This window comes from Larus michahellis, chromosome 1, assembly GCF_964199755.1.
Source record: "Larus michahellis chromosome 1, bLarMic1.1, whole genome shotgun sequence".
Classification (NCBI taxonomy): Eukaryota; Metazoa; Chordata; class Aves; order Charadriiformes; family Laridae; genus Larus; species Larus michahellis.
In genome coordinates, this window is record NC_133896.1 from 55,180,055 (window position 1) to 55,202,341 (window position 22,287).

Genomic DNA, 22,287 nt, shown 5'->3' on the forward strand with positions numbered 1-22,287 from the left:
CGCAGTGCACTTTCAGCATCGTAAGCTGTGGGAATACAAGCAGGGTGGCTGGTGGAATAATTGCTGGGGACAGGCGATGCTGACAGTGTGATGAGGGATGCAGCCAAATACTGAGTTAAGGCAGTGGCCCTCAAAATATCTAAGAAAAGCCTGAATGTCACAAGCCTTGCGTAAAACATTTTTTAAAAAAAAAAAAAAGACCACAGCTCTGAGGTTGCGTTTAAAGGAGGAGGATAGTACCTAAACTGTGGCTTGCTTTGGGAGGCCTGAGTCTAGTCTGATGCAAACAGATGTCCAAACCAGAGCAAAGTCTGTTGGCCAAAAGTTAACCCATCAGTGCTTTCTGAACAAACTTTTACTAGAACAGTGCTTCTCATGTTCAGGTGGCTTTTCTTATCATGTCTACAGTGTTTCTGATCTAGCTCTGGGAAACCTGCAGATGGCTTTAGCAGATCATCACATTCTGGTATTTAAAAGTTGAACAATAAAAGCAAAACTTCTTGGAAGAGGTGCTGCTTGGATATAAAGGACAGTGGTGTGGGAAGTGGTCTGCTGGGGGAGGGCGTTGATACATGGAGGCTGACTAAAAGGATCAGGAACCCACTGCAAGGAAGCAGAAGCTAGAGCAGAGGAGCACTTGGTCTACTACATGGGTTCAGGAGAACACCGAATGTGTGTATGCACACAGCTTCTCTGTTGTAAATCCACTTTTCTGGGTGTAGTGCACCTTGTTTGGCAAAATAAAGCTATAGCACATCTGTCATAGCATGCTGTTGCTGCCTACAAGTTTACAAAGGGGTACGATACCAGGGACCAAGCCCTTAGGTTGTGATAGATAAAGTAATTGGCCCTGGAGCAGTAACAGCTGGTGACCCTTTGAAGAGCGGTTTGATCCTACTGTCAATGAGGAGAGGTTTAGGTTTCCCACTTGCAAGGAACTGCAGAAGCATTTCAGAAGGTGCTTTTTTCTCTGAGACACAATGATATTATCAGTTTAGTGGTGCCTGAAGCAAATCTTTGCTGCTGCTGTGTTCTGCAAAACACACAATTTAATTTTATAACTTGTGTAAACCTCAGCCCTGCCCTTCTGTCCCCCCCAACCCCCACTTAAGCTGTTAGTTTTTAAAGGCAGGGGGAGGAAGCCATGGAACAGATTATAGAGACTATCACCACAGATCGTATGTTCGAGTAAGATCCCTCATAAGTTACCGAGAAAGAAAACTGAATACTCTGTGCTGGCTAACTGCCTGCAGTTGTGAAATCAGTATAAAACTCAACTCTTCTGGTCTTGACTGAAGACTCCAATTTTAGGAAAAGGTTTATTTTCTTGGTCTGTAGACAGAAGCCCAAGGTAAGCGCTGGCAGGATAGGATGGTGTTGCCAGCTCTGCATGCAGGAGGAAAAAACTACAGCAGTAGTGCAGACAGGGTAGTTCATTTGAAAGAAAGACATTTTGTTTCTTTAGAAGCAACTCTGGGATGCAATCTTTGGGATTACTGTCGTGGTGAGATAATAGCCATGGTTCCTTAGTGACTGACAGAAAGTAGGCTGAAATCTGGAAAATACATTGCTAATAACTCTTCTTTTCTCTGCATACAGGGAAACAGCTGGATGGCATCTGGTAAGTGACTAGATTTAAATTGCATAATGTGCGTTAAACACTGTGTGGTGTAGGAAGTATTTTCAATAGGAGATTATATATGCCTCAGATCTTAAGAACATTTCGGTGCTGAAGGGAAACTAAAGGATTTTCTGTTCCTGAACACAGATTGGCAGTAAGATGAGGTACGGTCAGGTGCTGGTTAAACCTCTCCATTTAAAGCTCGGTGGACCCCATGGAAAGAAAGTGTTGGTAGTAGTCATTGTGTTTTAGTGCACTTGTACCCATTTTCAAGGGTAGGATGTTGTTCTTGTCCCAAGCACTTTGTCTTCTAATTGCAGGCATGACTAAACATGAGAGTAAAAGAGTAGGTGGGAAGAAGGTATTACAGAATCAGGCTTTCTGGCACTTAAGAGCAGCAGCTATATTCGGTTACAAAACACTTCTCAATTTCCTATATATAATATTCAGAGTTTAAAAGAAAAAAAAAAAGGGGGGGGGTTAAAAAAAAAAACTTAACCCTTGTCCATCCGTCTTCCCTCTCTATTGATCAATCTCCAGTGACTGTCTGACCTTCTCAAGTCAGTGTTTATCAGACATGCACTACTTTTGTCAATGTGGTAGCAGGGCTAGCTATGTCCCTCTGTCTCTGTGAGTTTATCATCAACCCTTCAGCTGAAAGAGGCTGCTGGAGACCTCATGCTAGTGTAGAGCGCTCTCTCTTCCCATGTTCCTTCCTGTCTGGGCACCTAGCCAAGCCTGTTCTTTCCCAACCATTTACAGAGTTACAGTAGGCTTGATAATCACTGCTTCCATATCCATTCATGTCCCAGCAGATCCTGTTCCTACTCACAGAAACACGTTGACCTCTTCTTTCAGTTATTCACTTCATGATGTCCTTGAGCACATAAATTTACCAGTGATTTATGTGCTAGGTTAAATATTTCCTTTGTTTCACCAATTTTTTGTTCTCTTTGGCAGGCACACCTCCATAATAGTCCACAAGGATGAGTTCTTCTATGGCAGTGGAGGAATCTCCAGCTGTGCACCTGTAAGTTATATCTATTTTTCTGAGAAGGTAATTTTGTGATAGGGTTACCTGATCAGAATTGCTTGTGTCTCTGTCTTTTAGAAAAGCAGCAAGAGGCTTCTGAATTCAGCCAGGTGTGGCTGCTTGCCATGGTTGCCCAGGGCATCTGAGGAAAAGGAAGCAGGGACAGCAGGTTTAAGCCCAACTAAGTACAGGTTGGGGGTTGCTGCTTCTGGTAGAGACTATCTATCCAAGACACCTTCTGCAACTGCATTGACAGAGTGACACCTTGTCTAACTTCGTATGGATAGGTTTTACATGCAGACTTGGCAACTCAAGGCATCCTTTTTAAGATTTAGGAAAAAAAAAAAAATCAAGATGCTTTGTTGGACCATTCTGGTTTTGGAGAGGCAAAACTTATGGGCCACTCTTCTAAAGCAGAATTTTACCATAGTTTAGCACTTTTCATCACAAGGAGCCATATATACAAGCTGAAATGTAAGCTGCATGTTACTTCTCGTTCTCTGACCAGAGAACAGAGGAGAGCCAGTAGGGCTTTTTGCTTGACAAACACACCAAAAGTTCCTCCTTCTGTGCCTGGACAAACCACGACAGCTCTATTCACTAGAGTCCTGCAAAAGAATTCAGTCTGACCATTTAACATTGTCTTCTGCTGTTAATTTTTGCAGGGAGGGACACTTCTTGGCCCACCAGACTCGGTTGTTGACCTGGGAAATACTGAAGTTACAGAAGAAATTTTTCTAGAATATCTTTCCTCTTTGGGGGAATCTATGTTCCGGTAAGTAGCTGCTTGTACTATGAAGTCTGCATAACAAAAAAAAAGCCTTTAGGGGAAGGAGTGCAGAATGGAGGAGGCTATGATGAAACCAGTCCTTCTCACGAAGCTTTGTCTGCTTAGTGTATTATTTGATACTTTCCAAATATGAGACCGGAACTGATGTACCGATACACAAAGAGCTACCAGCTAGGCAACCCTCCGGTGTGCCAGCCTTGAGCTAAGCTGGGAAAGCGTTCTGCCAGGAAGTCTTTCACACTGTTTTTTGTAAAATGGAATAATGCCTGAAATGTCTTTGAGAGTATCACCAGGGAAAACAAAGGCACTGTATAAAATATTTCAGTCAATAGTGCTTTGCTCCATGAGTCATAGGTGAGGCGTTGTAGTAAAGCTGCCAACTTTCAGATGAGCAAAAGCAAGGTCTTGACTATTAAAGAGTCTAGTCTACTTCTCAAAAGAATAGGAAACAGTAGCATTTAGTGTTCTGGCTAAATTTCAATGTCAATAATTCTTGTGATTTCTCATTATTCCTTCTGTGGCTGTAATTGAAGAAACCTGACCTCACTTATCCTCAAAAAAAAAAAATTGTATAAAGTCAGTGATGCAGAGAGATGTCATTTTCCACCCTGATTCACTTGGATTTGAAGGTGAATTGATGTCTGTACTTCACCTATTTGCCTTAGAATTCTTTGTGGGGAAAAAAGCGCTGATGTAAGGAGATGTTCCTCATTAGGGGTCTAAGCTTTTCTGCTTGATAGATTTATTGCTGAGTCTGTCTTTCTATGTTTCAATTCCTTTCCTTTTGCACAGAGGAGAGTCTTATAACCTCTTTGAACATAACTGCAACACCTTCAGTAACGAAGTGGCACAGTTCCTGACAGGAAGAAAAATCCCTTCTTACATCACTGACCTTCCAGCTGAAGTTCTCGCCACGTGAGTATGCGTGCAGCTCCTCTCTCTACTGTATGGCTTCATGCTAATGGTTAAACGTTTGACAGAGACAGCGGTACCAGCTTCTGCTGGGTCTCTCTGAGAACCAGCATAAGATTAAGAAGAGGATGCTGTTTGCTTTACTTCAGCACTTACAACACTGTACGACAAGTGCTGACTGGCACTGGCATTACTAAGGAGACAGGAGAAGGTGGTTGTTCTGCCTTTAATTTAAACTACTTTTTTGGGGATGGTCTCTTATATGTGACCAGAGAAGCACAGAAAGTTTCAGAAAATGGTGCAAGTTTTTTGTCTTAGGAAATCAGTATCTCTTAAAGGTCACATCTCTTGCTCTAAGCACTGTAATTGCAGTGGAGATATCAGCTTTGCTTTTGAAGAGGCAGGCGGGATGTAATTTTAAAATTAACACTGCAGTTTTAAAACTAGGACTAGATGGAAAAAGAGGATAGGAAAAAGAGGAAATGAAGAATTCCTGTCTGGTAGTTCAGCTCACTTTTCTTTTTTTTTTTTTTTAAACTCAGCTAGTGAGGATCCCAGTGGGATGATCGGAGCTCCATCGTTTAGGTCTTATTTCTGCAACCAATTGTATACCACGTTATTTGGGAGACATGTATCTTCTACCCTGGGCTCTTAACACATCAGATATCTCAAAATCAGATAAAGTCTCTAACAGAGCGAGTCATATTGAAAGATAAACCAGGTGCCACAGATTGCAACAGAAATTATTCTGTGGGTGTTGAACCATTGTCTTATAAGGGAACTAGAGGCTATTCTTCTAGCAGTCTTTAATGCTGATGTGATACTTAATGGTGCACTGCAGTTGCATAACAGGGATTTCGTTCGCACAGTTAAGTAGAATGAGTTACTAAAAGCTGGTTTTAGACATGGTATTACCACATTATCAGTCTGGGCATGTTAGGACTCAGAACTAGCTTATATAAAATCATGTTTAAGATTCTTATTTATTGAAGAGTAAACTCTCTATAATGGTTTAAATTAGTTTAGTTTGTAGTGGAAGTCTGTTCTTCAAATTTGCTGCTACAGTGTTGGTTTGATTGCACTCTAGGATGTGAGGGCACTTCAGTAGTAAATGGGAAAAGCTGTTCACCAAGTAAGCTGTTTGAGATGTTTATTTCTTTACCTTCTCAGACCTTTTGGACAAGCTTTAAGGCCGCTCCTGGACTCCATCCAGATCCAGCCACCTGGAGGAAATACCTTCAGCAGACATAATGGACAGAGCTAACAGGAGTGACCCAGTGTGCCCAGCCTCACCAGGCCTCTTCCTTTTTAAACATGAATCTACAAGATTTCTATTTTATAATTTCCCATCAGAATTAACTTTACAGAAGTTACAAGACAAGATTTAAAATTTCCTAGGGCGAGGATTTATCAGGGTGCATGTAAGACAATGCTACCAAAAAGATTGCCATAATTTCTAATAGTATTATACTAATTTATAAAGGCTGTCTTGTTGGAGTAGGCTGACACTTTCTAAGTAACTCCTGTGCTGGTAAGTGGGAATTCATTCCACGAGCATTCAAGGGCCCACTATACAATTTGGAGTAAATAAGGGGATGTTCTCGCCATCCCTTGGAGGCTTGCATCTCTCTCTCCTGTCGCTGCCTGTATTATGGGGGTATTTGCTGAAGTCTGTAGCCAAAAGACAAAGGAAGTATTGGTGGCCCAGGAAGTGAAAGTGTCCCGGGATTAGTCTTCTGCATATTTCATTGACAACATGTTATTTGCTCAGGGGAAAGGCTGAACTCATCTGATAAAATTACAGCAGTGGCACAGCTGTATGTGGAAGGTGATCAAGCAGAACAGCGTATGTGTCACACTCAAAAGTTGAAACTTTCAGTGGGACTAGCGGTGTGTAGGAGGGAGCTGGAACTGGAGCTTACCAAGAGCCTTTTAATGCTGGATCCAAGAGTTATGGGCAAGAACCAGCTGAAAGAACAGAATCTCATGAGCAGAAGCGGTGGAAAAAAATTTCAGATGAAAGTAAAAAAGTTATATGTTTCCTTTTCTCACGTGTAAGCTTATCAGCAGATAGACAGAACCTTGTTAACTATTTACCTTTGCATAAGAGATGATTTTTTTTTAACTTTTTTTTATCAAGCCAGAGTTACAGTACAGTAAGACCGGAATGGCATGGCAACTGGATGATAATATAAGGTGGACCAGTTCTGCCTTCAATATCTAGTTGCAGACACAGTAAGAGTTCCAGCTTTCTTGGATATTGCTGTCCTTTCCAAAGAAGTCAAGCACATCACAGAGAGGGCTCTGCTTAAGTGTAATAGAAATAGGTGCTAGGTCTCTTCAAATGTAAAGAAAATGAGGAAGAGTAAAATTAAGCTTTTTTCACGGAACAATTGAGTTTATTTGGATATATGCAGAAGCAGTCCTGTCCTTAGATTGACATTAGATTGTATCAATACTGCATCTTCTAGATTAAGATTCTTATAGCTTTGCAATTATTTGCAGTGGAAAAGATCAGGGGAATAAAAGAATAGGCACACTGATTTCTTTTCATGCATGTATGTACACTATTTTCCTGAACGATTTTGAAGCGGTTATATATAGGAAGGAACACAAGAAAGATGTCGGACAAACCCCAAAACATTGCTGATGCTCCATAAATGGGGATTGCACGTTCCAGATGCTGCTGAAAAAGCATCTGTGCAAATGTACAGCCCTTTGTCCAGTGCTTTGTTGGGAGAAGTATTGCTCCAAGTTCAGTCCTGCATCTCAAACTTCCTGCACTGGAAACTTCCTGCGTACCTAAAGGAGATGTCTTTCCTCTGCTGGGCTCTTTCTCCCAGAATAATCGAGTTTGATAAGTTTCTCATGCTGTTACTCAGCCTGGACTATAATGGCTCATATTTTTGAGGGGATGGAATGGAGGAAAATTGCAGTTTAGTCACTCTGTCAAATACTCTGTTGCCCTGCACCTTGTGGAGCCACTACACAAGTGGAAATAGGGTACTGTCAGTCCATTTTGCAGTTTTGTGTGTACCTGCTCTCAGTGCACAGCAGTGGCCCTTGCAGCCCAAATTTATTTTTTTTCCCCTTGTCATTCTCTGCTTGTGCCATCAGCTTCTCCTTAAGCATTTCATTTGATGGACTGGACTTGGAGACAACTGCAGCAGTTAGTACAGATAGGTTTATACAAAAAGCTTTCAGTCTTTCCCCATCAAAATGTCCTGTTTGCAGAAAGCATTCTGTAATAAAATCATTTATGAATGCCTTTTGGTGCTCCTGCAGGAAGGATTGGTGTTTGTTTTCCTGTTTAGTATGTGTATCCTCTCCAGTCTTTTCCCATACCTGTTCTGTGAAGAGTAACCAGTCTCTCGTCTTAATACACACTGTGACTGTGCCACAAAATGCTGTAGCATGTTAGAGACCTTGGAGCTTCCTTAGTTGAACAGGTATACTCAAGCTGATACAGTGCAGCCCAACACCTAGGTGTGTTAGTTTGGTACCTGCAAGCAGCACAGCTGTGGCTGCCTGTCTTTCAGCAAACTGTCCCTTCAGGTGCACCTGCCTGCGGTGGAAGCACTGGTGCCACGGTTTCTGCCCCACACTTTTGTACAATGCTGATATCCCCTGTACCTCCACCACTTTCGAGGTCCTGAGCCTGGTTTCTGCTTGGCTGCCTACTTCAGGACTTTTTGTATCCTCTCAGGAGGCAGGAAAGAAAAGGAAGACGTTCACCCCATGCATTTTGCAATCTGCCTCTTCCCCTCCTGAGCAGCCCCTTTGCAGAGAGAATGCTGCTACTTTAAGGTCACTGGGTAAAATTTTGCTCAGCCATATACTGTTTGCAATAGCCAAGGAGCTCCTGGAGGGTGTCCTGGGCTGGGGGCCTACTCTGTGTTTTGCGGCGAAAGAACTGTAGGAGGGAATCCCATTTGCTTGGTCTTACTGGGTAACAAAGACCCCCATAGGCCTCTTAGGAAACCCATTTTCTCCAAAGATGTTACGTGTAAATTGCAGGACTGTGCCCCCAGTGTTCCACCCAGCCATACCTACTCGTAGGAATATAAACTAGACGGAGAAGCGTATGTAAGTGTATATAGGTGATGAACTTCAGCCAGCTGATTGACAGAGGGGCAGGGAAACTGAACTCCTGAAAGAAAACAGAACCCTTTTGCCCACGCTTACTATCTTATCTTGTATTGCTGGGGTTCCCCCGTGCCATTTTAAAAGTGTTAATAACGTCTTTAGGCAGAAAGTGATGTTTTGATTTATTTGTGTTTTTTTTCTATTGCAATAAAATGAAATACAGCGAGTGTTCCTGTTTGAATGTGTGTGTCCACACAGCTGCCCAGCAAATGCAGATGACCAGAAATTGTCGTCTTCACTCTGGTCCCAGCTGGAAAGTGCGAGAGAAGAAACTGTCTGAGCAGTTTGTCCCAAGTAGCAGTGGCTACTGCCCTTTGCGAGAACTGGTCCCAGGCAATATTCTTATTTAAGTTTGGGGAAATTTTCCTTCTGTAAGCACTGCGGTATCTTATCAAGACCACAATCCTGAGGTTTGGCACAGCTTGGTTGAGGTGAATGAAGGCTGGACAGTAGGTGTTCTGCCAGCACGGGTTTTGTGCAGCTCTTGCTCATCTAAGTGTGCAAGAATTAAACGTCTAATGTCTGCTATTGAAGAGGCCCAATAGAGCTTAAACACAGGAAAAAGCCCTAAGTTTTTCCTTATTGCCTTGATGCTACTACTTTCATATGGAGAAAAGGAGCTTTAAGAAGTAGACTTCATGCCTGGGTTCCTCTGAAGCTGCAGAGGGGATATGTAGCGAGGATTGCGTAGTGCTGCCCATCATGCCTCTGCCCACCAGAGGGCTGTTAAGGAGCAGGAGAAATATCTGGATCTGGGAAAGAAATTAATCCTGCTTGGTTCGGCCTTCTGAATGCTTATCGATGGCATCCAAGTGATAAACCACACAGTTCGCTGTTTGTATAACAGCCTGTATCAGTGTAATACAGAAGGCGGCTTGTAACAGAAGGGGGCTCTAACAAAGATTCATGATTGTGGTTATTCTGGGCTGCGTTATTCAGATGTGGTGCTGGTTTGCCACCAAGCACCAGTACCAGCCCCACATAAAATACCTGGGAATGTGTATAAAAGGAAAATCTTGACGGCAGCCCTAGACCGTGCTCACAGCCACTTACCTTCTGAACCTCAAACAAAATATTTGCCCTTGCTGCTAGTAACCGAGATTTTATTTGTGACGACAGCTCCTGCCTACCCGAGCAGCAGTCAAGGGAACCCGTCGCGAGTGGTTTAAGGGCAAAGTCTTAAATAACGGAAACAGCCGCAGCGGCCGCGTTCCCGGAGCTAACCCAGACGAAGGAACAAGCGTACAGCTGTGCACAGCTGTGCACTTCACCAAAAGCCAGACTCGTACTCTCGGGCAAGCCAAGACGGCACAAATTCTCGCCGGCTGATACCAAATGGCAGCGGGGTTGCCGGGGAGAGGCGTTCCGACTTGGGAGTTTCTGAAGCAGCGTGACAAATAAACTGGAGGAAGGACGGCAGGCAGTTCCCAAGTTTTGGAAAGCTTCTCCCGGTAGCCTAAACGCCACGGGGCTGCAGGAGCGCAAAAACGTGAGGGCCGGGCCCCTTATTTTTTTTTAGCAGACTTCCCAAGGAACCCCCAAGGCGTTCACGGCGGCTCTCAGATTTTGGGAATCCCGGGCTCGCGGTTCCGCTGCGTGGCAGAGACCAACCGGGACCTCCGGAGAATGCGTGAAGGCTGTGAAAATTCAGCTGAGGAAAAAGAGGCCGGTTCTCCGGTGGTGGGAGCTCACAACCAAAGACCCGGGCCGCGTCGCCCTCCCCCGGGCAGACGCCGCACGGACGTGCGGCGTCTGCCCGGGGGAGGGCGGCGCGGCCGCCATCGCCTCCTCCGCCGCGGTCCCGCCTCCCCTTGGCAGTAGGCCGCGATGGCGGCGGCGGCGGCGACACGGGGTCGGGTGCTGTGCCTCTTCGATGTGGACGGGACCCTGACGCCGGCCCGGCAGGTAGGGAAGCACGGGGGGAGTGGGGAAAGCATTTTGGGTTTGGTTCGTGTGTGTGTGTGTGTGGCGGGGGGGAGAAGACAGCATGGCGGAGCTTTCCCCCCCTCACCCGCTCCCTTCTTCCCCTGCAGAAAATCGAGCCGGAGGTCGACGCCTTCCTGCGGGAGCTGCGGGAGAGGGTGCAGATCGGCGTGGTGGGGGGCTCTGACTACGCCAAGATAGCCGAGCAGCTGGGGGACGGGGACGAAGGTGAGGTGGGGGCGACGAGGTGGGTGGTGTGTCTGGCTCCCCCGTCCCCCCCATCACCACCGCCACCCTGGGGGTCACCTGCATCCCAAATCCAGCCCCAAGGCTGCCCTCGCCTCTCCCACCGCTCGCCTCCTTCCCCCTCTGCGGAGAGCAGGCAGGGATGCTCCAACCCATGCTGCGGGTTTTGTACAAGCTTCATCGGGGCTCTGACAGCCCACACACACACACACACACCCCCAAAAAGCCCCTCACAAGTTTTGCCTCCATGGTGGGGTCTCCGGGGGGGTTTCTCACCGTGTTCGAACAGGGACGTGGGGTGGAAGAGGGAGTGGGAGGGCGAGGGGGCAGCCCCTGCTGCCTTCACCGTCTTTTCCTCCTCTGGCACGGATGCCAAGCGTGGCAGGGCTCCCGGCTCCAATCCTTAGCGGAGCGAGGCCGAGAAATTCCCAGCTGAGGCTGTCTGCTGAGTTGGCAGTGCCGTGTCTCCCGGCTGCCGGAGGGGCTGAAGTTAGATAACCAGTGGCTGCATCACCCCAGCACCCTGTCAGCGGGGAGGGCAAGGAGCAGAGTAACGCACACGTGGTTGAAAGCCTGACATTTTGGAGCCCTTATCTTTTTCCTGCCACTGATTGAGCCCGTGACCTCGGTCAGGTCGTTTCCCCCTGCGTGCGTCAGCTCCCCCACCTGTGAGCCAAAGATAATCTCTCCGACTTTGCGGAGAGCAAGGAGGATCGAGGAGGATCGGTGGCCCCTTGTGGAGCAAAGGAGATGTGGAAAGCGCTGTAGTAAGGAACCGGGAGGATGGCTCACTCTGTCCCGAGCCCAGTCCTTCTGGCCCCTTTTTCCCAGGCAGTACTCATTTGTACCTCTTCTGTTTCCTCCCCCCACAGTCATCGAGAAGTTTGACTATGTCTTTGCTGAGAACGGCACGGTGCAGTACAAGAATGGGCAGCTTGTCTCCAAGCAGGTAGGTCCAGCTCCCCTCACAGCCATGGCTCACCTTCCCCGTGCCCTGTGTGCCATGGGGAACAGCGCCTGGCCCTGGGCAGACAGGCAGCCTCTTCTCTTCTCCCCAAACGCCGCATCTGAGTGTCCCAATCCTCCAGGTCATGTTCTCGGGTGGGCTTCATGGGACCTCAGGCATCTTCCTCACTCCCCCTTCTCCTCCCACAGGCCATTCAGGACCACTTGGGGGAAGAGCTGCTGCAGGATCTAATCAACTTCTGTCTCAACTACATGGCGCTGCTGAAGCTGCCCAAGAAAAGGTAATGGCCCAAGCCCATGCAAATGGCAGTCATATCACTCATTCGTAGGGAGGTCTGGGCTCCAGAGCTCTCCTAAGAACAGCTGAGCTTCTGAGCTTGTCTTGCTCCAGGTTTTATCTTAGCATTTAGAGGCCCTGTGTAGGATCACTGTGGGCAAATAATGGAGGAAGGTCTTTGTTCTGGAGAGTCTGCACTGTTTTTTAGCATAATGCCTGTTCTTTTGCGCCTCGGATTTTCTTCCCTGGGAAGTAGGGTACAGCCATTGCTTGCATCTCATTTAGGACAACGGTACCAGCTTGTTACTAGTCAGGGCATCAGGCGTCATTGGTGGTATGAGTTTCCAAACAGACAAACAATGTCTCTTAAGAAGGGAGGTCCAGTGCTTGAGCACACAGTCTCTCACTGTTTCTAACCCAGTGTCACTTGGTGACATTGGTAATAGGGCTGGCCCTGCTCTGCCCCCGACCGTGTGTTCCTGTCTGCTTCCCCCCATGAGGTCCAGCAGCCACAGGGTGAGTTGGGTCGCTACACCTCCTCTGAAGGAAGACTAGGCCGCTGCCAGGAAAGAAAAGGGTAGTTTTCCAATGGATCTGCTTACCCTGTTATCACAGAAAGGAGAGAGAGGTAACAGAGGGCATGAAGGTGGAAGGGTAGAGCAGGAGAACCTCTTTGAGAGGCAGCCTGCAGTCAAACCACCCCTCACCCACGGTTTCACAAACGCTTGAAGCCGGCGTTAGCTGTTGAAAGCAGCGGCCCTGCCCTCCCCTCGCCCCGGCTGGTTTGTACTTGCCTCTCCCCTTGTGTTTGTACGGGGAACTCGAGCAGGCAAGCTGTCTGGTAAAAATTAGACTGGTAAAAGTTGCTAAACTGTAATCCACATTAGTTGCCTGATGTGAGTCACCATGTGGCAATATGAAGACTGGTGAGAGGGGCCAGGGTGGCTCCTTGCGACCGGACTGCTGACTGAACTTGCCCCCGAAAGCGTGGGCCAGGACCCAGAACCCTCAAGGCTTTTTTGGTTGCCTCATTGCTGCCTGGTTGCCCAACAGCCCAGCAAAGTTTCAGCTTCCAAGTGCCTCTGTGGATTTAGGCTTACGGGATTTCTCGCAAAGCAAGGACTTTAACCCACATCTCCCCAGTCTTGGCCTGGGGCGTGAGCCACCAAACCCTTGGTGCTGCAGAGATGCTGCTCCCAGGCTGCAGGCATGGCTGCCCAGGTGTTACAAGGCAGGAGGTAGAGAGTTTTCCTCCAGACTGAGAGCAGTAAGCGCTTTGTCACAGAGAAAGGGCGGGCAGGGCTGGGAGGGGCATCAGAGGGTTCATGAGCTTAGGGCTCCTCAGCTGGATGTTAGAGGGTTAATTAGCTCAGAGCTCCTCAGCTGGACAGGGAAGGGATCTCCCTGCTCCAGCTAGGTTTCCACAAGAATTTCAGTCTGTTTTAAAATTGGCAGTGCTGCCATCCCCTGTTGGTTTTGCCCCTCCTGTGGACTAGTGCTGGTACCTATCTGACCCCTTGGTGAGCTATGCCAAGGCGATAAGCAAACAGAACTGGCTGGGTTTGTAGCAAAGAGAACAGGAGGGAGCAGTTTTCTGCCAGCTTAGTGCTTTGAACCAGCCCACCGAGGAGGCGGCAGAGTAGTCATCCCAGCGCAAGACGAGGGTGGCAAGCAGGAACTGGGTCATGTCCATGCAAGCTTAGATAAGAGTTGCAGTCAACGGTGCAGGGGACAAACGGGAGATGCAGAGGCCTTCCTGATTTGTGTCCCAGGAGGAGGTCCTGATTGCTCATCAGGCTGCTGCTGGACATCAGCAACAAGTTACACTCACCTGTTCTGTCCCACTGCCCCAAGGTACTGCCAGCTTCACCCAACCCACCCAACATTTCTTAAAAGCCTCCAGGGGCGGAGATACCACAGTCTTGTCAGGCGGTTGGTCCAGGCCAGGCAATAGCTGTCATTGCAGTTGTGACAACATTAGAAAATGTTTTCTATGATCTCACCTAGGTGGGCTGCTTTCAGCCTGTCCCCAGGGCACACAAGAATTGTTTATTCCTCTTCTCTTACAGTCTCTTTTTATGAAACTATGAGCCCCTTAGAGACCTTAAGGAGAGTTGTTGGACCCTGGTCTCTGCCTGCTGCAGCAGGTCTCTTGGCTAATCTTAGAGGCTTTTGTACGTCTGAAGTGTGAGCACCCATGAGTGGGCATGGTTTCTCTTCTCCTGCGAGTCCCTGCAGACACTGCATGCCTCACTGAGCAGCCATTTCCCCAGAAACGTCTGTTTTTCTCACCCAGCCCCAGTAACCTTCTGCCCTTGCCCACCCACAGAGGAACCTTCATCGAGTTTCGCAACGGGATGCTAAACATCTCCCCCATCGGACGGAGCTGCACGCCAGAGGAGCGAATAGAGTTCTCCGAGCTGGACAAGGTACAAGGGGCAGGCTGGGGCTCACCCTCCCCTTTGCTTGTTTTTACTCCACCACAGATCTCAGGTCTTACCTGCTTCCCCCCATCCCGAGGAGAAAGGAGCCGAGCTCCAAGCTCTGCACCAGGTCAGCACATGCAGCAAGGTGGAGACAGGACTGGGGGTGAGAAAGCCCAAGGAGAGACATAGATGAAAGGAAGAATTTGACTTCATTGGGGACCGCCAATGCAGTGGGGTGGCCAGCAGGATTCCTTGTGCCGTGGGAGAGCCCCAGGGAATAAGGCACTTACTAAAACAGGGTGTTTCCTCATTTACAGTAACCAAAGATGGCCCAGCAGCTGTCTTCAGTCTCCCACTCTCCCAGCCCCAACAGAGCTGGAACTAATGGGCTTTCCAGACTGGTAAGGCCATGGCTGATCTGCTGGGCAGATCTCTGGAGTGCTTGGCCCATGCTGACAGCAGTTTCTGCCTGGGGGAGCTTTCTTGGGGTTGGGGGATCGGTCGGACTTTGCAAGACTTTTTAAGCAAAGCTGGAGACTTTGAGTTATGAACTGGGTTTCTGAAAAACTGAAGCAGTTGCATTTCATTGGAAGGAAAGGCTGGGATCTGCTCTTCCCAGGAGCCTCTTGGAGCTGCCCTGAGCCCAGTGGCTTTTTATGCAGCCACTGGGCAGGACTGGTGAAAGCTGGCTAAATGGCGTTACACTGGGGCTCGGGGCAGGTGGGAAGGGGGAATGCGATAAGCCAGAGTTGCCCAGCAGCCATCTTACAGTGGATTCTGGTAGACTGTCAACATCTAATTATTCAAATCCTCCTTCCTTCCCTTTCCTCCTCCTCCCCTGTAGAAGGAGCGGATCCGGGAGAAGTTTGTGGCAGCCTTGCAGAGGGAGTTTGCTGGCAAAGGCCTGCGTTTCTCTCGAGGTGAGCGGAGGGGGCTTCCCTGGCTTTGCGTTGGCCTCTTTATCATGTTTCCCGTAAAATACTGGGAAGGGGAGTGGGAATCCTGGCTGTTCTCTCCAGTGGCTTGTAGACCAGGAAGAGCACAAGGAGCTTCTAGTCCTGGAGAGCTGCCACAGGGGCATCATGTTGACATCTGTGGCAGGGCAACAGCAGAGAATCATAGAACGGTTTGGGTTGGAAGGGACCTTAAAGATCATCTTGTGCTAGCCCCCCTGCCATGGGCAGGCTAAAAAACACCACAAGAAGAATAAACTGTGCTGCAGATCTGCCTCCCTGGGAATCAGCCAGACAAGCAGGCTTCTGTCCCGTGATGTTATCCCTGCCTGAATTTCACTTAGCTTTGTGGATCTCACCCCTGCCCAGGAGGTCCGTTCTGGCCCAAGCATCACCAGCAGGGTGGCCAGCAGAGCTCCATGCACTCCTCCCTAGGAATGAGACAGGAGCCTCATGCGTGTCTCAGCTCTGAGGTTTCCTTGGGAGGACTGGCTACGAGGGAAACATCTTTCTTCCTGGTGGAAGAGCTGATGAGAGGCAAGGAGTTTGTAGCTCCATGCCATGGGCTTTTGCAGGGCCATTTCCCAGGGTGGCTCTTAACAGCCAACTTAGTGAAGACGAGGAACCGAAGGAGAGGCTTTAGCAATCCCGGGGAGAGTCCAGCACGGGGAGAGAAAATGAGGGTGTGTAAGTGGTGAGGCTGAAGCAGAGTGGATGGGTGTGTGTAAGAAGAAGTTGCCATGTGGCAGCCTGGCCAAAAGGCAAGGGGGTGACAAGGTTGGGAGGTGGCAGGTAGCACCCCACTCTTGCACCCAGCACGGGCCAGTACTGAGGTGTCTGTCCCTCTGGTCCTCCAAGGGCTTTCCTCCTGAGAGCCTCCCCTTCTGCCAGGGGCATCCTCTGCTGCCCACAGCACTGGCATGCACTGTTTGTCACAGCAGAGGAAGACAAGGTCCCCCCCTGCCGTGTCCCTGCAGGCATGGGGTACAAGAGCAGAACAACGGGCCTTTCTCCTCTGACTTTGGGAAGCCGCCATGAAGAGCCCGGGCCCATTGTGTAAAACCATGAAGACAAGGGGGAGCTGCGGGCCCCTTGCTCCTCCACAAAGAAAACACAGGGTGTCTCAGGTCAGGCATCCAAAAACAGGGACACGCGGAAACAGGGCTCCTCTGCCAAGCTGTCTCCATGTGCCTTGTCCCTGGCTGTGGAGGACACAAGCCCCAGCGATGGTAGGAGATCTTGCAGCCCCCCAGACCCATACTCTGCCGAGGCGAGGAACAGTGCTGGCTATTCTCCACACCACGTCTTCTCCTTTCAATTTCCTACCCTCTCCAGCTGGCGTCAGGAGCCCCTTCTTGCTGCCCAGCTCTGTTTAAAAAGGTCAGAACGCAGTGCAGTGCAGTGTTTTTCACAGGTAAATGGCTTTGGGTACAAAACCAGGAGGGATTTTAAGGAGGGCAGCCAAGTTGAGCTCTGTTGCTGGTTCCTGCTGCGAGGCTGCGGGCATCCCCGTTCCTGAGCTTGTAGGGTCCATATCGCAGTGCCCTGCCCAGGGCATCCTGTCTGATAGTGAATCCTCTGCCCCAAGCTGGACACAGAGGTTCTGTCCCCAGCTCTTCAGGCTCTGAGGAGGGTTGGTTTGGGAGCCCCAAGCCAATGGGGACAACTCAACCAGCCAGGGAGAAGATGAGCATGGCATCAGGACATACAGGTTTGAACAGCCTGTGGTGATGGGTGCCTCTCCTGCAGCGAGGACCATCCCCTGTGGGTACCTGTCTGCTTACCCCCTTCCTAAGAGAGGTGGGGTTATGTTTTATGAAGAAGGAGAGCACGTGCCTCTCCCCGCCAGGTCTCTGCTTTAGTTGGTTTCAAGTTGGCCTCCCTGCTTCTCTAGGCAGTCTAGTGCGCCACCAGCAATCCTGGAGTTTCATGCTCTCCTTCTTCATAAAACATAACCTGTTCCTCCGGCTCCAAGTGAGACCCAAACGCACGTGTGCCCTAAGTCACCTGCCTTTGTGCCCCTCCAGATGTTGGCAACCCGTGTTCGACTGTTGTGGTAAGAGGTGGCAGGCCGGGATCATGCCCCAGTCATGTCCACAGGTTTGTGGTACCTCCATGGCAAGGTCTTTGGTCCTTACTCAGCGTGCAGAGCCCGCTCGGGGCCTGCTGTGCGTCCAGCTGGGGTCCCTGGGCTGTCATGGGGTTAGCTTTGCCTGTGCAGGGAGCCGGCAGCCCCCACTCCCTGCAGAGTTAAGGCGCGTCGGAGCAGTGTTTTCAGAAGGGACAGCGATGTCCACGCAGGAGTCTAGGAGAGAGCTTGGTGCCAGTCTCCAAGGACATTGTCCCCTCTAGAGACACAGAACATGCTGATGCGATCTACAAGGCGTAACCCCAAGGCGTAACCCCAAATCTCCCCCAAAAGAGTTCTCTCTTGGGACCTCCCACCCCAGCCTCCGCTGCAGCCTGCTGGTTCCTGCTTGCGTGCCTGCCTGCAGGCAGGGGAGCCTGTGCTGGTCACCCCAGCCATGCTGATGTCACTCCAGCCTGTTGTTATAGGAACAGCATCTGCCACTGTCCTAGCCACATGCAGGGGAGGCACGCCAAGGCAGAGCTGGTGCCTGGCTGCTGCTTGAGGGGGGCTTTCCGCATCCATCCAGCCCTTTCCCCTCCTGCCTGTCCTGGGATGGGGGAACACCTTGCCAGCTCCCACCAACATTGCTGATGTCCTCCCTTCGGCTGGCAGGTGGCATGATCAGCTTTGACGTCTTCCCGGAGGGCTGGGACAAGCGCTACTGCCTCAACGTGCTCGACGATGAGCGATTTGACACCATCCACTTCTTTGGGAACGAGACGACCCCTGTGAGTATGCCCTGCTTACCCCAGAAGGTGCATGTCCGCTTTCTCTCCTTTGGCCTGGCAAGCCTGCATGGAGCTGCTCCATCATGGGTCCCACAGCCTGGGCCACGCCAACGTCTGACACAGGACACAGACCTCTAGCTGTGCGAGAGGGAGAGATGCTCTCTCGCGGTGCGTGTTTGTGATGGTGGCAGGCCTGCTGGGTCATGGGGAAACCACCCTGGATTCACTGTGCTGGGGAGCAGGTCCACCTCAGCATCGCCCTCCTCCCCCTGCAGCCACACCTGCAGCCACAGGACCCAAAACATGAATCCCCGGCACTTAGGAGAGGGCTTTTCAACAGCAGGAACAGCTTTGCCTTCCCTTTAGAGTCATAAGATGATGCTTTCGAGCAGCTGTAGACCATCTTGGCCATCTGCTCTGCTCTTTCCAGATGATAGCAACCTCTTGCCCCCCAAAATGTGCCCACCCCATCTTCTATTAGCCCCTCCACAGGCAGGGCAAGGGTTAACCCCATGCTCCTGGACAAGCTTTGCTGGTCTAAGACCTTCCGCGTCCTTTCTGTGCTCCTCAGTTGGCATTGAAGAGGGGAGGCAAGAGGGAGGGAGTAGGGCTCCCAGCCCAGCCTCTTCTCCCTCCCTGGGCCACCAAAGTCTTGGCAGCCCTTTCCCAGCACATTCCTGCCTGCCTTGCCGCCGGCTGCCACCCTGGCTCCTCATAGAACAGAGCAAGATGCGGATTCATGGATGAGGATGCTCTAGTGAGACTCAGCTAATGCTTTCCCTATTTTCTGTTTCCCTGCAGGGAGGGAATGATTATGAAATCTATGACGATCCCCGCACAGTGGGACACAGCGTCCAGTCCCCTCAGGACACGGTCCAGCGATGCCGTGAAATCTTCTTTCCAGAGAGGGCAAATGAGTGCTGACAGCCAGGTCACCACAGCCCTGCCCCAGCCCCACCCTCTCCCCCCACCAGGAAAAGCACCTTCATTTGAGGAATCTGCTCAGGGTAGACTGAAAAAAAAAAGCCACTTTCCAGAGCTGGCTGGGACGTAACGCGTGAGTGCGGGTGGGTGTGCAGGAGGGGGCCTTTGCTGACCAGCCCTTCGGCACTCCCCGTCTTCAGCTGGGGCTTGTGGGACCTGACCCTCCTCCTCACCTCCAGCAAAACTTCTCTCTGGACAGTTTGGGCCAAGGTGGGTGGCGATGTAGATGCTTTCATGGTCGGAAAGCATTTGAAAGGGCCAGTCACGAGAGCGCGTGTGTGTCCATCCTGTGCTCCGTCCCTTCTTCTCTTCTTTTTCACTGTTTCTCTTAATGCTTTTGCACGAGGGAACGTGCGTCTCACTTTTCTCTCCCCCTTGCGCCATGGCCAGTGAGGATGGGGCTGCAGAGGCCCCAGGCACTCTCACCAGAGCTGCTCCAAAGCAAGAGGCCAGGAAAGCTGTTTGGTCCAAGCCCGTGGTAAGAAGGGGTAGCTGCAACCCCTCCGCTCGTTACAGCATTGTGCATCTTAATGGAGAGGATCACCACGTCCTTCACCTCGGTGCCACACCGTGCCAGTCCCTGCAGGTGACCTGGGAATGACGGTTTTAAAATGAGTCTGCTCCTGCTCTGAGCTTTGCTCAGGTGCATGAAGAAACTAATTCTCTTTTTAGCTTACCCAAAAAAAAAAAAAAAAAAAAGGGTATCATGGTTTTATTTTCCATATTCTGCAGAAGTTGTCCAGTCAGACCTTGCCTGGTGCGGCCAGAGGACCCAGGGTGCCTGGTGTGTGCAGAGCACCCTGTGGAGCCACTGGGGGCAGAAGCTTCCCAACAGTCTTCCCACCCGTGTGTCCATGAGGCATCACAGATATGTCAGTGTAAAAGCTTACCCAGGGCATTCCGAACAGACCAATTCTCCTTCCTTCCCAGGGCCCAGCTTTTCGTCATGTTGCCAGAGACATTTTCAGAGAGGGCCGACACAGGCCAGACCTGGTTTCTAGTGCGCACGGAGGTACACACTCAACTGTGCCCTCCAGGCTTGCTTTTCTACCCCATCTTGTCCCACGCGTTTGGTTTACATGGTCACCTTTAGGGACACAAGTTCTCCAGTGCAGCTGTCGTGTGTCCTCCCGCTCCTCTCTTCTCCTGGGTCTTTGTGGGTTGTGAAACTACATCTCTCCTTTGGCCCTTGACCTCCTCCCTCACAATGCCCCTTTATTCTTGGCTGTTACGCTGGGGTGCGTGACCGCACCAGTGATGCTGATCACAACTCTGTGCTCTAGAGGAGCTCAGGGATCCTCTCCAGGGAGATGTCCTGCTTATAGTTCCCCCAGACACAGTGTCTAGTGTTTATGGACCTGGAGGGTGCTGGAGGTTCCTCCAAAAACTCCCCACATTGTTCCCTGGGAACCTTTCTCAGCACATCCCTGCTGGTATGGCACTGCTCCATATCTTGGTCTTGTTTTCCCTCTTTTTTTCCTGTTCTGCTTTTTCTCACCGTTGCTCTTCATCTGCTACCTAGCAGCTGGACTGCAGAGAGAAGTTTCTCAGCTGGCTACTGCCACTTAACCAAGGGGTCAAGTTCCTCAGGTGAGATACGTTGGTGCTTTTAGACCCAGGGCAGGGCTCCCACGTTGCCGCGGGCAGGGTCCTGAGTGGACCTTGGCACTGCTGCCTGGCCACAGGAGCAGGGGTGCTGCGTGACCGGCGCTGGTGGGGTGCTCTCTCCTCCCCCCGCCTGCACCTCTTTACAACACATCAGGTCTGTAATGCATCACATTTGCATGAGCACAGCGGTCTGCACAGCATCCGGAAATCCCCAACAAATGCACAAATTCCTCTTCCTACCCAGTGAAAATTTCTGCATGAGAGAAGAGGACTTGTTGGGGAAGACCGGATGCAGGGTACCCTTTTCACAGGCCACTGGTTTTGGCCTTCCACCGCAATCTTCATGGAGGAACTGTGTGTTTTGTGGTTCCTCCTTCTCTGTTTTCACTGTGGATTCAGGTCGTGTGGGGGTTTTGTGGGGTTTATTTTTCCTGTAAGTCTGTTCAAAGTCAGCAGGATCTCTAGAGAGCTTGGTGGTGGGTGAAGAGCAGAGCCTGGCCATGAAGGCACGAGGCACCATGGTGGGGGCTGAGATGCCTTGCATATTTGAAGGGAAGGGCACGCTCTGTCCAAGGCTGCTCCTGATGGGCAGCACATCCCTTGCTCAGGGTCGGGGAAGGAGCAGGGCAGAGGCAGAGATGACCTTCGAGGCACCAGCCATCGCTTTCTCTGCTCAGGAGCTCACGTGTGCATGGGTGAGATCAAGTTCAGGAACATTCCCCATTCCTGTCTCTGTCTTACACCAAGTTTGTGCCAGTGGAGGGCTTCTCCCGCCAGGAAACCCCGTCCTGCTGGAAGGAGGAGGAGAAGGACGGCATCAGAAGTAGCTGGGGCAGCCCCAGGCTCTGAAAGCCACCGAGAGCCCTGGCAGCCTGCCCAGTTTTGTGGGCAGGGATGAGGCGCAGCTCTGAGGTGGGAGCCCTACACCTAGGGGACGGTGCACGCCTGTCCCCAAGACCCCTTTGCCATGATGCTCCTCTCCCGGTGGGTGCCCGTGACGTGGGTGGGGGTTTCTCCCTGCATGTGCGTGAGCGAGTGGATGTGGTGGGCCCCGCGCTGGGGACCCTCGTGCCATATGGCTCCCTCTCTGTGCGAGGCGGGCGGCTCCTGTCTGGCTGATACCAACTGTTAAATAAGAAATATATTTAAATACATATATATATATATGTATATTAAAAAAAATAAAATAAAATAAATCATATTAAAGCTACAACGTGCAGCGGTTGGAGGCGGTGCGTGCTTTGTGCCCGGCTCTGCTGGGGTGAAATGCAGCCAGGCGTCAGGCAGCTGCCCTTCAACATCCCCGCAGCAGCAGGGGACCAGCCCCGGTCCCGGTCACCGCTTCTAGTGGGCAGCCTCCCAGCCCAGGCTCAGGGTCTGCTCCCCCCCAGCAAGGCTGGAGCAGTCTGGGACCCCCCAGGACATGCTGCAGGGAGGTGGGTGAGTCTGTCCTGCCGTCTGGATAAATCCCTGGGCGCTCCAGGTCCGTCACCCGGGAGAGCCACCAGTGTTCCCCCTCCAACACACACACACACACACACAC

The 22,287-nt window shown here is 50.5% G+C and overlaps 2 protein-coding genes across 2 annotated transcripts in view; both read left to right on the forward strand.

Moving 5' to 3' along the window:
- The window catches only part of DESI1 (desumoylating isopeptidase 1), a 17,535-nt gene extending 8,866 nt beyond the window's left edge, over positions 1-8,669 (forward strand). Inside the window, 5 exon segments of the mRNA XM_074577936.1 lie at positions 1,600-1,621; positions 2,582-2,651; positions 3,320-3,429; positions 4,237-4,359; positions 5,527-8,669. Of these exon segments, the coding sequence (XP_074434037.1) occupies positions 1,600-1,621; positions 2,582-2,651; positions 3,320-3,429; positions 4,237-4,359; positions 5,527-5,620 (419 nt within the window). The 3' untranslated portion in view covers positions 5,621-8,669.
- An 828-nt stretch (positions 8,670-9,497) lies between these two features.
- On the forward strand, positions 9,498-22,211 carry PMM1 (phosphomannomutase 1). Its single transcript, XM_074577922.1, has 8 exons — positions 9,498-10,407; positions 10,536-10,653; positions 11,544-11,620; positions 11,827-11,918; positions 14,244-14,343; positions 15,185-15,260; positions 18,037-18,152; positions 18,954-22,211. Exons 1-8 carry the CDS (start codon positions 10,330-10,332, stop codon positions 19,074-19,076), a joined length of 780 nt encoding a protein of 259 aa, XP_074434023.1. The 5' UTR covers positions 9,498-10,329; the 3' UTR covers positions 19,077-22,211.
- Positions 22,212-22,287: the final 76 nt, after the last annotated feature.